This window comes from Grus americana, chromosome 3, assembly GCF_028858705.1.
Source record: "Grus americana isolate bGruAme1 chromosome 3, bGruAme1.mat, whole genome shotgun sequence".
Taxonomy (NCBI): Eukaryota; Metazoa; Chordata; class Aves; order Gruiformes; family Gruidae; genus Grus; species Grus americana.
This window is the reverse complement of record NC_072854.1, coordinates 90,537,419-90,555,289: the sequence shown is the minus strand read 5'-3', so window position 1 is coordinate 90,555,289 and position 17,871 is coordinate 90,537,419. Positions and strand designations below refer to the sequence as shown.

The following is a 17,871-nucleotide window of genomic DNA, read 5'->3' as shown; positions in this document are numbered from 1 at the left end:
CTGGGTTGAACTTCAGCTTCGCTTTAATTTCTTTAAATAAGAAAAAGGTAATGAGATGACTGAGTAGTAAACCAAATTTGGTTTACAAACAGTTTCATGATTAATGTGATTGACAAGTTACTGCTTGGTACTTAAATATGAAGTGAAAACATGTTTACTAAGAAGTCCAGATAAGTTACTTACTGAAGTAAAAGCCAGAAGTTCCTCTTCAGTTAATTTGTGTATTGGATTGTTCTTCTGGAAGTCTATACTGTAAAAGAAAACAAAACAAAACATAACAGCAATGCTGATTTAATCTTTAGAATACCACTATGCAGAACGTGTTTTTCAAACTTGCAGAAATCTAAAGGACATTCTGGAAAACTGTTACAATGACAAATGGGAGTATGGTATGTGTAGAAGACCTAGACCCTAGGAGCAGTCACAGAAGAAGGGAAAAAAAAAAAAAAGAATCATTTAGAGAACCAAGATATTTCAGTAGTGCCTTTCCAAGAGCATTCTAAATTGAAATGTCTTGCTCAGTTTAAGCTTATGGGAATAATAATTTTAGAAATCCTAAACAGTTTTAAATCCATTCCCTGGGTTTTGGGGTTTTTTTTGTGTTTTGTTTTTTGTTTTTTTTTTTTTTTTTTACAGAGGTCTATTTTCAGTTAAAATTCTATGACTAATTGAACACAGATTCTGCAAAACAAAAAACCACTAACGCTCAAAAAGTGCTGAAGGGTAATCTCAAACACATACCCTCTTTCTAGTCACTCAAGGAACATGACCACAGGGGTCCATCTCACTAACTGGCATTACCACTAGCTTGTGGTACACAAAGGGAGAAACCCAGAAGAATACAAAGAGATAAGAATTACAATTATTTTATTCACAATTGGACACATTTACAGAGATGATAAAGAAATTGGGCTTACAACTCTACATGAGTGGACATTCTCCTTAGCAACAGCCCACCAACATTTACAAATATACTACAAGAGATACCTCCAAGTGCCACAAAGAGCAGCAAGGCTACAATTCAAGCTCCCTGTGAAAACAAAAGATATCAAGAGAAAATATATCCTAAATCATACCACAGAGTATGGATCACCACATAAGCTTAAATTCATCACATTATTCCTTAAACTTTGCAGCAGACTTCATGTTATAGGTTAAAATTGCAAAGATAGTATATTAATTGTGATGATAGATCACAAATTGAAATTATACTCCCTACTTTACATACCTTACTTTGGAGAAAAGATTTCACCCCAATCTAACTTTTTTCTTGCCATTTTATTAATTCTCCTTTGTACATATGATACAATTACCATTGCAGAAATAACAGTCAATACTTTGATTAAAACTTTGTTACCAGCCAAAAGAACAATGTACAGAATAGAGGCTACCTGTTGAAATCTCAATTATCTTTGAAAGGTCATGGCAACCAAAACAGGTTCCTAAAGACTGACAGAAAGCAAATGTCACTCCTATCTTCAGCAAGAGCAAGAAGGAGGATCCAGGTTAGCCTCACCTCATTCCTTGTCAAGGATACGAAGCAAATCCTTCCTGAAGCCATTTCCTAACACATGGAGGGAGTGGTCAGTATAGATTCCCCAAGGGGAAGTCATGCATGACCAACTTGATAACCTCCTATGATGAAATGATTTGCCTTGGTAGATTTGGGGAGAGCACTGAACATTGTCTACCTGGACTTCAGTAATGCTTTCAGCACTGCCTCCCATAAGATCCTCATAAAGAAGCTGATAAGCAGACAGTGATGTGGACTGAAAACTGGCTGAACAGGTAGGCTCAGAGGGTTGTGATCAGCAGTACAAAGTCTAGTTGGAAACCAATAACTAGAGGTGTAGCCCAGGGGTCAATACAGAATCCAATACTGTTCAACATTTTTGTTAAGAATCTGGGTGATGGGGCAGAGTATACCCTCAGTTTGCTGATGGCACAAAATTGGGAAGAGCAGCTGATATACCAGCAGGTTGTGCTGCCATCCAAAGAGATTTTGACAAGCTGGAGAAACAGGCTGACAGGAACCTCATGCAGTTCTGCAATGGAAAATGCCAACTCCTGACCTTGCTTGAGCAGGGGGTTGGACAAGATGATCTCCAACAGTCCATTACAACCTCAACCAATCTGTGATATGAAGGACAAGAAGGTGACAGAGTAGTCTGCATGTATTTACGTAGATGAAATCATGCTTGATTAACCAGATAGCCTTCCATGATGAGATGACTAGATTGGTGGACTTTATCTTGACTTTGGAAAGACACTTGACACTGTCTTCCATAATATCCTCATGGACAAACTGATGAAATATGGACTAGATAAATGCACAGCATGGTTGACTGAAAACTAGATGAACTGCCAGTCTCAAAGGATTATGATGAGCAGCATGAAGTCCAGCTGGAGGCAAGTGACTAGTGGTGTATCCCAGGGATCAAATAATGTTTAACATCTTCATTAATGACCTTGATGATGGGACATGGCGCAAAGTCCTGAACTTGGGAAGGAGCAGCCCCATGCACCAGTCCAGGCAGGGGGCAGACCATTTGGTAATGAGCTTGGCAGAAAAGGCCCTGGTGAAAGCTGAACTTGAGCCAGGAATGTGCCCTTATAGCAAAGTCATCCAAAGCCTCCTGGGCCGCGTTAGGAAGAGTGTTGCCAGCATGTTGAGGGAGGTGATCCTTCCCCTCTACTCAGCATTGGTGAGATCCAACTGGAGTGCTGTCATCAGCTCTGGGCTCCTCAGTTCAAGAGAGATGTGGACATACCGGAACAAGCCCAGCAAAGGGCCACAAAGATGGTTAAGATAGTGGAGCATCTGACATACAAGGAAAGGGTGAGAAAGCTGGAATGATTTAACCTGGAGAAGAGAATGCTCAGAGGGATCTTATCAATATGTATAAATACCTGATGGCAAGGAATAAACTAGATGGAACCTAAGTCCTCTCAGTGGTGCCCAATGAAAGGACAAGAAACAATGGACACAAACTGAAATCCAGAAAATTCCATTAAAAAAGGTAAGCAAAACCTTTAATACTATGAGCATGGTAAAGGACAGGAAGGGGTTCCCCAGAGAGATTGTGGTTGAGGTCTCCATCTCTGGAGATATTCAAGGCCTAATTGGATATGGCCATAAACAATCTGGTCTAGATGACTGATTCAAGCAAGGAAGTTGGACTACGTGGTGATCTCTAGTGGTCCCCTTCCGACCTCAACAATTTCATAAAGTTTTCTTTTAATGATACTTACAGTTTACATTTTCCAGCCTCATGTTTTGTTAACAAAAGGAAGAACAGAATCTATTTCTTACTGAAAACTAAAAATAAGCTGACTGTTTTTACATTGTACTTAAAAATTTCTCTCTACATTATGCATGTTACCAGGTATCACAACACTGATCTCTCTTGACATCCTATTCCAACTACCTCATGTAGAATACAGAAGGTTTTGTTTTTCTTTTCTTGGGGTTTGGGGGTTTTTTGGGGGTTTTTTTGGTAAGGTTTTTCCCCTCTTAATTTTAGAAAAAAAAAAAATCTAGTTTCATTTTTCTTCCTGTCCAGGACATACTGTAGGCTCTGAGGAACAACTAAAAGATGTGGCTAATGAGTTTACACTATCTTCATACCTGAGTATACTTAATAAGACTATACATAAGCTGTGAGAGTTGAAAGGAGACAGTACAGAGAAAACAGTTTGAGAAATGCAGTAAACTGCCATTTATTTACACAGTGACTGAATATCCCAAATGAAGTAAGAATCTGCTTTTCAGTAGTGAACATTCCTCTGCCTTCCAGTGCTTCTAATCTAAAACGGTCAAGACAGAAACGGTAAAACACACTGATTTTCTTTTGGTAAATTCTACCAAGGTGTAGTAAGAATGCATTTTGAAATTTAAAAGTAAAAAGCAATATAGTATAGAGACATTATCTTCCCCATCACTTGCTTATCTGTCAGCTGTGAAGAGAGGCCAGAGTGCCTGATGTATTTTGTTTTTTCCTCCAAAGAAAAGACACGGTAAAGTATTAAGACATAATAAAAGAATTCTAAGAATAAGCAGCAAAGCACTCAAGATAGGAGAAAGAAAAATCGATGCCATTGAAAAACTCTTATCTCTTTTTCTTTGCATGCCCACAAAAAGAAATAGAATTATCTGTGTAGCAGAGTGCTAAGCCTCCTTCCTGGTAGCATGAGTCTCTTCCACATTCCGCCCCCATCATATGGAGGAACAGAAGGGAAAAAAAACCCCACCACCAAAAAAAAAAAAAAAAAATTACACACAGGGCCAATCTTTAGGAACTGACAATATTCATTAAACTAAAGCAGCCTAGGAATGAGTACAGATGAAACATTCAGGAAATTAAGGGATGAGTTAGAAACAAATTCTCTGGCAATGCAAATGGCATTTATTCAAAGGACTGCAGCCAAATACAGGTAGGCTGAAAGATAGAGCAAAAGCATAATTACACCCCCTTCTCAGATTCAACTTCCTACTTCTATTAGGAGATAAAATTCATTTTCACTTCTTTTGTAACTTAGGGGATCTACTCTTTAATAGTGCTTTTCTTGATGCTTTCTTATCAAACTTCCCACAAAATTTCTGGAGGGTGGGGGCAACGACAACGATGACATACAACTACAAAATGTCAAAGTAAACAAAATCATCAGTGTGTGCAGTGAATCTTTTTTTATTATTTTTTAAAAGAGCTATCACAGAAAGTGAATGGCATATGAGAGCTGCTCTCTCAATTTTTTAAAATGCTAACATCTAAAATTGCTATATAAGTTATATAATAAAGCAAATTGGGTGGCTGGGTGAAAGAGGAATGGCATTACTGACCAGAATTTTCTTAAAAAAAGATTTACACATTATCGTAGAGAGGAACATGACCAGAGTAGTCAAAAGGCAACAATCTGTACAGCGGAACAAAACTTGAGAGGTCTTCCAACTCTTCTTCCTGCTCTACAAACCTCTAACTTCAGACAAATGTTTATCCATTCTATACCTAAAGACCTTCCATGATGGAGGTTCCACACAGGCTTCATACCACTTACGCTGACATTTCATAATACCATCAACTTGAGCAAGCTGTATAAGCGTGGCCACAAGGAAATACCAACTATGCTTTTGGTTGAGTACTGATGAGAAAGGGCTTTGAAAAGCAAGCAAAGACCTCAACATCACTTTTTATTCTTGTTATGTTCAGTAAAATTGGAGTCTGCCAATAAGGAAAGCTAACTATTATTCCTCCTTCCTGATTTAACTTTTGTGGTTCTGAATTTTGGTGAAGAGACCAACTGAAAAAAAGAAAAGTTTATTAATTATTATAGTAATGTATTTTTTCCCCCATCTTCCCACAAAAAACCCCCACAATGTTATCGGTGGGCTTTTTTGAAAGTTTTAGACAACGCTGCTAGGAAACAGTTTGGTCATATATATAACTCTCTCTCTCTCTCTCTCACTGTTTTTTTTCCTTCCTTGAGAAAATTTTTCACGAAAACAGGAAAGTAATAAACAATTTCTCTGCTTCAGTTACTTCTTCCCTTGTCCAATGTCAGCTTCTAGCAGAAATACTTATAGTCACCTTGAGGTAGTCAACTATAAGTCACTAAACACTAGTCACTAATACAAATGTGACTTCAGGTGAAACATAACAAGCTTTTCTATTGCGGGTGGGGTTCTCCCTAAAAAAGGCAGCAAGAAAACATCAAATATTATAACAAGCACATCACAGCAGCTAGGCAATCAGAATGTTAAGTGACATGACCATAGCTTTTCAAAAGCATGGGTAAAGCAAGGGACAGTTAAATGCTGACAAAATTGGAACTTACTGTTCAGCATGCTAAAGATATGATTCAAGCAGAAAGGATTAATCCTCTCCTTATTCTAGACAGATTTTTTAGATGCAGTTCTTCCAGACCAAAGCAGTGCTAAAATAGGACTCTAATTTCCATTTCTGCCACATCCATATAAAATGCTTTAAGACACATAAGTACAGTAATGCAAAGCTTGAAAGATAAAAGTTAAATTGTTTTAATGATTTTACCATACTGAATCAAATAAAATTTAAAGCTATATTTTAAATCTCAATCTCGAGTAGAATTGTAGCTTGATTTTAAGCATTTTTAATGACTCTGCTAGCTCCTGTCACAGTACTTGATGAACATTTCACTCCTATGCCCTGTATTTGTTCTGATTTCCAGGACAGGTTAAGCAGTTCACCCCAGAGAATTTCAGGAGTTGAAATCAGAGTGGAATTTAGGAACTGTTGCTGTAGGATCTATGATTACGCAACTTTTCATAACAATATGAAAAGTAGTCACTAATCACCACATGACTCAGCTTTGCAAGGTATTTTCTGTCCACCCTTGTATCCTTAGGGAGTTGAATGAAATAGAAGAGGGGAAGAAAACAAAGAGAAACAGACATTCTTTAGACAGATAAAACAGAACGTTGGAGTAAGATCTAAATTGCAGCAGAAAAAAAAAGTATTTTCTAGTAAATCAGCAAAAGCTAATTGCCAATAGCTTACAACTTACATCTTTAATCTGATTAATCAGATCTATATTGGCAGCCTAATGGATAAGGTATCTAGTTTAACTAACTAGTTATATAGTTTGGGACTAAATAGCTATAATCTTTGTAACAGTGGCGTTAACAGCAATCATTCCAAAGTACCCCTTTTTGGATTATGACTAAATATTTCTGTTTCAAGAACGGATTTAGAAAGTTGACAAGTGTTAAAGAACATTGTTAAAAGCTATTAAAAATATAACAGTGTTCTTCAAATAGCTGAAGTTGTATTAAAACACAGAATACAGAAAGGATTGAAAACTGGAATATTAAACAATAATAATGAAATATCTCTAAAAATATAATTACAGAGTCCAAAAAATATTTAAGGAGCAACTAGCCAAAAGAATCAAAATCAGTGTTAAATCCTTCTGCCAAAACAGCAGGAACAAAAATTGTAAGAGTCCACAGGACCAAAATGATAGCCCTGGTACAAAAGCCACTGCAGAGAAGCTACAAGAATTCATTGCATTAGCATTTATTGTAGAAGAACATAGTAAAATTCCCACCAGAAAGCCTTCTGGGGTAAGGGAGAGAATTACAGGAGAAAAGAAACTGTCTCAAATTAGAAAGCTGCAGAAGAGGTTACATGCTAAGAGGTTGAATGCCAAGAAGTTAACAGGACCAAATAGTATTTGGAATAAAAAGTTTAAAGTGAGTTCTGGGATGAAATAGCTGAGACACTAAAAGCAGTGTCTACATCCTCATTTAAAACTACCTCAGTGCCTGAAGATAAGGGAGGAACAAAAGAGATGCCAGTTTTAAAACTGGCGTCAGGGGATCAGGATAACTACTGGCTTGTAAGCATATCACCTGTTGCAGGTAAGTTAAGGAGAGACTATATAATGAACTGAAGGACTAGAGATACCTGGACAAATACAATGTGTGTGGGGAGAGTCAGCCAGGCTTCCGTAAAAAAAAAAAATCCTGCATTACAAACCAGTTGGAGGCTTTTGGAAGGTTTAACCATGTGAGGACATACATAAGCTGGTTGATGAAATCAACTTGGATGTCTGTAATATTTTTTGAGCAGTCCTTCACCAAGAAGGACTTTCAAAGAAACTGAGCATTCAAATGAGATAAGAGGGAATGTCTTGGCAAAGGTCAGTAACTGATAGGAAATGGTATAAGACAAATAGTCAGCCATTCCAATGGAGAAGGTCACCAGTGTAATCCTGCATAGGTTTTGTGCTGTGATCCGTGTGCTGTAATATTAATAAATAAATTGGAAGAGGAGAATGTATAGTGAGGTGAGAAAACTTGCAAATGATAAGACATTCTTTGAAGTAAGGATCTGAATAGACAATAAAGATGTGCGGAAAGACCTTACAGGATAGAGCAAAAGGGTAATAAAATAAAAATGCCAAGCATTGCACAACAGGAAATGCAGTCCTAGCTTCACAAAAAAATAATAGGCTCCGATCTGATCATTTCTATTCAGGAGCAACTCTTTAGCACTGCAGCTGTGTGAAAACATTAGCTCAGTACTAGGCAGCTGAAAAAGGCAAATCAAAATATGAGTAATTAATTAGGAAAGTAATAGAGAATAATGTACTAGGGCATACTACATAAAGTATACAAATCAATAACACAAAGCCTACATAAAATATGACATAAAGCCTTTGTCCACCCATGAATAGTATGTTCTGTTCTGGACCTTTCATTTCAAAAGCAGTAATTCAGTGTTGGGAAAGTTTCAGAAACAGACAGCTAGAATGATTGTTGGTTTATGATGATGAATCATTATGATTTATGTCTTATAAACATGTAACAACTTCTGCAAAACAGATGTCTGATTAGGCTAGGACTAACCAAAGAGGGACATTGCAGAGGTTTTCAAAATTGTTAGGAAATAAGAGAGTTAAGTCACTAAATGAAGCTACTGGCAACCAAAACTACCTGGAGGTGTTTTTTTTCTGAACAGCAAACACAAAATATGTAGACAGACACCTTTGCCAAAAGATGCTACCAATGCAAAAAATTTACACAGGTTCAATGGAAGACAACAAATATTGGAGAGATCCATTGAGGGCTGCCATGCAAACAAGCCTGATTAGGCTCAGGAAATCACTGTTTAGAGGCTGGGAAAGTATTTGGGAGAAGAGAGCAACACATGCTTGCGGTGTTATCATTCACCCTTAGGTATCTTCTCACAGTCACTCTTGAAGACACAGTATAAAATTAGATAGATGAAAATAACTTCTGAGTTTTTGTTTGCTTATGTTTCCTCTCTGCAAGTGCAGAGAATGAAAATTCAAGTTCCTCAGGTAACTACTTAAAACTACAGTTAACTAGCATGAGATGGATGATGAAGAATACATAGGTCAGACTTTCCGCATGTGCATTTTATGAATATTTGCTATTATGAATATTTCCATGCAGTTTTACCAGCTGTGTTAATTTTGTTAATGGAAAAGAGCCAAACTCAACGAACTGATCACTTTACATGTGTTTTCAAAGTTTCACAAAGGTATTTCAAGTGACTAACGTTTTTTATGTGAGCATTCTGAACAGCAAGACAGGAAGTTAATTTCCCCAGTGGAATCTCTTCACACAGCTTTATGTACTGGTGCACAGCAATATATTTTGTGGCAATGATTTTAAACAGCCATAAACTGACCACGGTGAGATCACTATACTGTCTGGCACCTGTAATTGGTTTGTTTCAAAAAAATAATAATAACTTACACTTACATGATATGTTTGTAAAGATGGGCCAGACTGCGAAGAAGTATTTAACAGAAAAACCTTCATCACCTTTAACACTGTCCAAGATTTTATGTCTTAGCTTTTACTTTCATAGGACAACATGTGTAAGCTCTGGCCTTCCACAGGCAGTTTAACATAACCTTTTCCATCTCAATGGCTTGGAAGAGAGAATGCTCTCTTATAAAAACAAATGAAAACAATGTTTACCTACTGTTGCCTTGTACTTCTCATACAAACTATATGGTATGACCATATAAATATATAAAACTTTATAAGCACATGATCCATCTTACCTAACTTTAACCATGTAAAATTCAGGTCTTTAATCTAGCTAACTGTCTATACTGTAACAATACATTATTTAAATCATACATTGGCCCATTCTTGGGGTTTTTAATATATTTATTTTTAAATTGGAACTTTAATATCTTTTTCCCTCAGCCTCTGAAAGTTTGGTTCAAGGCTCTATACAAAGCTTTGGCCATAGTCTTAAGGCTTGACTGTAAAATAAGTTTTATACCCTCATAACTAGTTATTTCATATCAAATAGCAAAATAGTCCTAGCCAAGTAATGCTTCTGCACTCCTAGGAGTTTCTCTTAGTATTTCCTTTAGATTGCAGTACTCCTGCAGTGAGATGATCATAAGACACCTCTAGACACTTTCTTCCTATACAGATACTACAAAATCCAGATACGATGGAACAGGAAACCTTTGTGTAAGTGAGGCAGTCTGGGGCGACACATACACTTTTTTTAGCTACTGTTTCATTATTGTAAGAGACAACTGTTTTCTTTTAGATTCAGTTCCATAGACTGTTCAGTATTTGGAAGAAATCTGCAGAGAAGAAATAGAATAGCCAAACACTTTAAAGGAAACTGTCTCAAATTACAGATGCCACAGAGAACTGGCTGGGTACAGTTTACATTGCTACTTTTTTATATAAATGGATTTCTGATAAATAGGTTGTTCTTTCCTTACATCAGTGTAACAATATATAATTGATTTAGGCTCATGCGTGTTAATTACAAGCAGGCATGCTGCATGAGATGTTGCTTGGTTTATAATGTACACACAGAGCTGGCGTGTTTTCTAGCCACTATTCAGAGTGTGACAGGGGTGGTTTCAAAGTGACATACTGTGATCAAGAAACCTAGAATGTAGCCAGCCAATGTAAAATTCAAATTCTACCTTTTCGGGCAGGGGGGGAAGAGAGAGAGAGATAGAAAAGGGAAAGACCATTAGGCAAATTGAATTTTCTTTCAGAAGGGTGGAGGCAGGAGGGATGATATAATCTGAATATAAGACAATACTGTCTTAAATAATGAAGCGTGCATGAAAATGCTTTTCAGAAAGGGGAAGGCTTTGCCTTGACTTGAGTCAGTGTGAAAGACTAAAAGTGACTGGGCCAAGAATACATGTCAACCCACTGTTCACTCCACTTCTTTGTCCTCAAACTGGATCTAGATGTGGCCTTGAAAACAAGTTTAAAACTTGAAGAATAAAGAAAATACAAAGCCACAGTACACATTCCACTCATGAATTCCTGATTACAGTGGATGGGCTCAATGGTTAAAGTGCATAGCTGAAGCCACAGACATGTGACTTCACATTTAACTTCAACTATATAACCAAGCGTCTAGCCCTTCAAAAAGCTGCAGTCTGAGAAATGGGCATATGAAAGGAAACAATCTGCACTCCACTAATGATTTCCACTGCACTTTATGGGACAAGAAGAGGAAAAATAACTGAAAATTTTGGCAAGTGGGGAGAGGGTGCAGAGAAACATTATAACATGTGCTACAAAACAAGCAAAAAGCCCCACGCCACAAAGAACTATGCCAAATGCTGGGTTGTTAGCTTGTGGCATTGAATTGTCTCACTAGCCTTTTGCTGGCCCGTCACCCTATCACAAAGGCAGATCTTATAACATCCATGTGCCCTCACAGAGGAAACAATGGTCTGAGACTTGGTAACTACGATTCACTCATAGTTGGGCTCCTGGCTGCCTTCTGGCTTGAGCAAGATATTTCAGCAGTACCGCGGATTCCATCATTTTGCAACTCACAGATCAGAAAAGTGCTTTAAGAATGATGAATGCTGCATCAAAGTCACCATTTTTACTTTGACATACTAATACTTCTGAAACAAATCACACACCAAAAAAATTGTGTGATAACTGTCATCAGCTAAATGACCACTCCATCATAGAAAAAAGTATTTCTCTATTAGAAAATGAGGATATTCATTAGCAGCCAACTTATGATCCTCAAATCTCAAGCTGCTTTTTGCTCTTCTGTTCCATTTCCAAAACCCACGTGGCATATAATTTCTGAAAGCCAGGAAGAGAAAAACCAAACAAACAAAAACTTAAATGCAAAACCACAAGGACTTTGTAGTATAGCTTGTAACTAGCAATGGACGCTCTGAATTTATACAAGTATTCCCATTGCACTGAATAGCAGGGCAGCGTTTTGCTTGAAAGACATGGTTGATGCTCATAGGAAGCTAACCATTGCAGACTCTGAAACATGTTTTCAAAATTTACCAAAAGTGTCATCACCATATGGTAGCTAATGCCCCCTGACATTTGAAACATGATTAATCTGAGGCACAAAGAACAAAAAGATTTTCCAGGATAAAAGAACAATATAGCAATTAATGAAACATTGCTGAAACTCTGAACTGGACACTAATGTTCACTCTGAGATAACTGAAAATGCTATCCACATATAATGCAAATCTTTTAGCATTTTAACCATACTATATGATAAGGCAGGAAAAAAAGTCCCATCAACTCACCACTTCATTATTTCATTGTCATAATGATTCATGCAGTAATTTTTTTTAGGTAACTATGAACTGACTTACCATATTCCAAGGATTACAGCAAGCTCTTCTGCACACAAATCAGGTACACGGTACTGATCAGCATCTGCTAATTTTATCTCATTAAGCACTGTATCATCATTTAAATCATAATTCTGTTGGAGGAGAAAATAAATCTTTTAAAATAGACAGAAACAGTTGCAGAGGAATTTATGCCTTCAAAATATGAAAAATGTAGACTTGTTTGAAAAATGATAATACAAACATCAGAAAATGACACAATGGAAAGTAATTTACCATGATTACAATAGAATAACTAACTAAGCCAGTAGAAAGAAGTATCACCCAAACCACTTTTGCTACAAGTATACTGGTTGTCATGTAGGAGCAACAGCATTCAGAGCAACTTTAAGGTTACCTGAATATTGATTTTCTACTTAAATAAGGGCTGACAGGGATTTTCCTTTTCAAATTATTGCCCACAGTATTATCAACAATTTTCTCCTCTATTACATATATACATACAGACAAGCTGAGAGAAATTAATCTTAAATGCTTTCCTAACATGTAGGTTTTCAGGCTAGTGACCATTGACCTCTAGGAATATATGTATTTCTTTTTAAGTATCAGGAAAGTGCAACTAAGTAAAGCACATCTTTTGCCAGTACAGTGAAATTCCTTACACAGGGAAGTGGCCCCCCTCTTTTTTTTTTTTTTCCTCCAACGGAGTTTTGCAAATTAAAGAAACAGATTGAAAAAACCCCACTGAGCCAGCACCTCCAGATACTTTGTCCTGGTAAAGGCAAGAAGGACTGTTTACAAGGGCATGTAGCATTAGGACGAGGAGTAATGGCCTTAAGCTGAAGGAAGGTAGATTTAGATGAGCTATTAGGAAGAAATTCTTTACTGTGAGGGTGGTGAGGCACCAGAACAGGTTGCCCAGTGAAGCTGTAGAAGCTCCCTCCCTGGAAGTGTTTAAGGCCAGGCTAGATGGGGCTTTGGGCAACCTGGTCTAGTGGAGGGTGTCCCTGCCCATGGCAGGGGCGTTGGAACCAGATGATCTTTAAGGTCGCTGCCAACCCAAAACATTCTATGATTCTATTATATTGGCAGAGTTTATAATTCTCTTAGGAAATTTTCCACTCATTCAGGACAATTCCTGTCTTTAAAGAACAGAGTATTTTCCTTTATCTGCAAACAGCAGATGTAAATTAAGAACACTGGAGAAAGAAAGTAAGTTTTCCTATAATAATTTTGCAGCATGATCACAGGTCTTTTAGCTTTCCACATGCATAAGTTAATCCTGTGGAGATTCTCAGGACCTCTCAAGATTTAGCTTCTATGCATTTGCCATGAATAGTCTTTTAAACGTATAAAAGATACATCAAGCATCTGTCCTAAACTTAGACAGAGATGTAATGATGTCGTCGGTAGTTTTTGGCAGATGGAAAATAGCATTAACTCTAATTTTGGCTAAAAGAACTTCAAGATACACAAGCTGACAAATTTGAGACCAGACTTGGCAAAAGAAACACTAGGACTCACTGTTAAAGTTAACACTGACAAATTACATGAATACACTGTATTTTGATACTACATTATCAATAAAGACATCCTAGAAAAAAGGGAAAAAAACCAATACCTTTAATTGGTAATTCAACGCACACATGAATTGGAGAGACTACTTAGTCAAGCCTTGTCTAATACCTGTGACAGAACACTCACACACGATGTTAATAAAATGTCTGAACTTGAAATACCTCAGGTTTTCCTCAAAGGAGCACATGGTTCTACTAGTATTATTTTCTAGAATTTCTGACACACACAAAATACAGAAATAAAAGGTTCTAATTTTTGTTTTTTAGTTGGGGGGGGGTGTGTCCCAGTAGTAGATGGTGGTAACAGAAAGCCTAACTTTCCTTAACAGGCAGCCCAAGTAACTTACGACACAATTATGACACAGCTGCTCTGATCTGCACAAAATTCAACTCTCTCCCTGTAGCCAAAACCTCTCAAGTCCTTTCTAGCATCACATTTTTCCTTTTCAGAAAGAGTAGATACACTTACTTTCTCTAGCATTATTTTCAAGATACATTCAGTAAAATTCTAGTAGGAAAGTGTGGGTAACATTAAGAACAACTAATTTTTAAACCTTCCAAATACCCCAATTTTCTTTCTCAAACTCTCTGTTAAACTTATGTCAGCAGCTTTCAGTTTGTTCACTAAAAGAACATATGAATATAGTATTTTATTAGCAAGGATAATATATTTCATTCCAGGTTATACCTACAACCTAAAACAGTGTTGCCATTTTTACTGAAATGATGTCATGCTTTTATTCCAATCTAAAGTCCTTATCAGATATACAATACAAAGGCAAATTCTTCAGAAAGTTGCAAATAGCTGGAAAAAACCAGTCATACAATATACCAGTTAGGGACTCTCTGAGAACAATGCATCCTGTCATTCAGTCCTAGGTAAGTTGTACTTGAAGTCTATAACTAAGTCTGACACTCACCAGTTGGCCTCCCTTGAGCGCTCACTATCCTTAAATGAGTTGCTGTACATAGTTCCATCATAAGCACAAGTTGTGGCATATATGCAGTCAATCTCTTTTCATCAAATCGAACACAACACTAAGGACATACTAATGGACACACACAAAAAGCTAGGATAGTCTCCCAAGATATTTGTGCATTCAATTTAGAAACAGAGAAGTATTGCCATTTTTTTTTTTTGCTTTAGATACCTGCTTGACCTGGAAGTCTATCAAGCCATAAACTTTTTTTATAAAGGCCTTCCAACCTGAAGAATAAAACTTGGACCATAATGCCTCAATTTATCTCTGGCTTCTTTAGCAAATTCGCATAACTTTAAATCCTAACCAGAACTTCTCCTCATGAAGGAAAAATGCCATCCCCAAACAATTCAATGGCTGTTGAGTGATTTATAATTAAAGTCATCATGCACACGCTTAAGATCAATAGGGCCAATAATTCATGCCAGCAGGAATACCTAGACCAATTTCCTATCTTCACACCGTTACTAAACATATCTGTCAGCCCTTAGGAATCTGTGCATTTCTGTGATGCCTTGCAGGCTATTTTGAAAATCTGTCTCTCACCTGTTTTCGTAACTCCATCATTCTTAGTCCATAGAAATTAATACATAAACTGTAGAGTATTATATTTGCAAATATGTTTTTAATTGAGTAGCCACATCTGTCCTGCAGACAGTCACATGTTGTTTTAACCCATGTTGTTTAATATTAGCAAATGACTGCCCCAAATCTTTTCCAGAAGCTTTCAGAAATCATTAAGTAGTTTCCTCCTGGGCACCACACATTTTTCCCTTGCAGGTACCCAAGAAAAGCTTCAGAACATTTTCATTTTAAGAAATTAAAGCAATTCTTCTCAAATACATACCATTGTTAAGTTTTCTAGAGGTGTTGGAGCTGGACTTAGCTCGCTGTGAGGAAGAAGGAATTCATCCCCTCTTTGGACATCCAAAATAAGCTGTGCAACATATTTTTCCTGAAATCGTGTTCGCTTCCCCAGAGCGCCTACAGAAAAATAATATGTTTATATTAGTGAACACTAAAAACTAGTAAGCCCATCATAAACTAGAAAGTTGCTCACAAAAAAGCAAAATAAAGAGAAACACATTGAGAATTCATCTATAAAATTTAGCAGTGGTTTAACTCTGCTTGATCTCTTTGCAGTGAAATGTATGTGTTCTCACTGCTAGCTATGAGATACAAAGAAATACATATTACAAATATACAAACACAGCTAGATAGGTCTTGCAAAGCCACTTTTAGGTAAATTCCCTATAACCTTCCATATTGTCTCTTGAAAACTGAAAGTCATTAAGTTTCATCAGTTCCCTACTTATTCCCTAGCAATAAACCACAAACAATTGTTTGATTTGCCCACTAAAAGTTGATGACAACACGGAGACGTTTAGGCAAACGAAAATCCTGTAATATCTTACAGGCCATCATTTTAAATATTTCAAGTCTTCATGTGAAGACTTAGGTCTATGAAGAAGGATCACAGGCACGATGTTACCATAATACAGCATATAAGATACTATAAAAGTAACATGGGAGAGAGTGAAACAACAAACCAATGATGGCCGTCTACTGAATTATCAACATTCAGAACGCACAATGTGAAATTCCTCTCAGAGTTATTTCTTCAGTTCCTTATTAGAGCCTCAGACAATTTTTACTAGTTTTTAGGGTTGCAATTATACCAAATCGAAAAGAAAAAACACGTGTTCTTCCTCTGTTAGCAACCTATTTGCAAGCTGCAATCAGAGAAGTCATAGAACAACTTCAGGACAGTAACTTAAAATAACAGAATCTTAACCATAGCCAAAACAGAGCTAAAAATCAGTCTATAAAATTTGGAGGTTCGCTTGCTTATTATTACTAAGATACAATGCTCAGGTAACGTGAACTGTGAAAGTCAAATAACAGAAATGGAGGACTGAATGCAGATGCACTGTTGCTTTTGCAGAACCAATTAAGATTCAAGTTCTGAATTTCATTATCACTTTGAAAATTTTGCAGGACATAAAATCTTTGAGGTAGAGATGATTGCCTGCTCATATGACAAAGACCTGAGGATGAGGCCATTGTCAGTAAGAATCATCTGGCACAGGCACTGAAATAGCAGTCACCCCTTTTTCTTCCTGGAGGTGGAAAGAGAACAGTAGGGAAGCCAGAAATTAAACTGGTTTCTCCTTTTCTGCCAATTATCCCTTTTAATGGAAAAGCCTTGTGTTAAGAGTTTATGAAGAAATTAAAAAGGTTCTAAAAATATCACCTTAAAAAAAAAAAATCACAAGGCACACTGCAGAGAAGAGAGACATACAGAGAGAAATACTGGGTAATGCTTCATACTAATTTTACACAGTAGCACTCAATTCTCAATTTTAATAATGCTTGAAAATCATTATGCTGTACTTCACTTCCTATTATGTCTTACTGCTTAAACAGCTGACTACAGCACTTGCAAAGTTATACTGGTTGCCAATAAATGTATTTGCTACCACCCAGAAACTGTGATTTGTTTATGCTCTGAGATGCACACACCCCTCTCCCATTTTTTAAGCAAAGAATTCCTTGCTATTACAGGGACAAAACATAATCATTTTTATTTGGAAAATATCTATCACATGTTTATGCTGGGGGAAAAAATTTGCTTGCTTTATACTACCACATCTCCTCACAAAAGAGAGGGAATCTACACAGAAACTTGACTTTCTGTTCCATATTAAAACTTCCCAGGGATGTGTTACTGGACATGAAAACAATAAGCAGACAATATGCAGATCTCAAGGTTCAGCATTATTAATCCTCCAGATCTGTAGATCTTAAATTTATTTTGGATTACCACCCTTCATTTTAGTAAATTTAAATGCAAGAAGGACCACAGTCTTCTCTTTTAGTGGAAATTGTTTTGTGGAGTTATTGTGAGGGCCATAAGGATGCTTTTCAATAAGTGATGAAATATAGCACAGACCTGGATTAATGGGACTTCAAAACATACATAAACCAAAACAAGTATGGATTTATTCACACATTTCTAAAATAACTTTGGAAAACACTGGTTCTAAGTTCTCTATTTAAGAACAGCATACATTTCCATGCTGTAATAAAACGTTCAGCTAGTAAGGATTACAACCATTAAAGAATAAAAACCTCCAAAATCCCTTCCTAAAAAGGAAATTCCTTCCAAAAGCCTTAAAAAT

General features: G+C 36.8%; 1 protein-coding gene across 1 annotated transcript in view; it reads right to left on the bottom strand.

Moving 5' to 3' along the window:
- Positions 1 to 17,871, bottom strand: part of TTC27 (tetratricopeptide repeat domain 27) — a 127,388-nt gene that overhangs the window by 83,415 nt on the left and 26,102 nt on the right. Inside the window, exons 7-9 of the mRNA XM_054822388.1 lie at positions 15,537 to 15,673; positions 12,154 to 12,266; positions 184 to 250 (exon numbers count right to left, since the gene is read on the bottom strand). Coding sequence (XP_054678363.1) covers positions 184 to 250; positions 12,154 to 12,266; positions 15,537 to 15,673 — 317 coding nt within the window. The remainder of the gene's footprint in view (positions 1 to 183; positions 251 to 12,153; positions 12,267 to 15,536; positions 15,674 to 17,871) is intronic.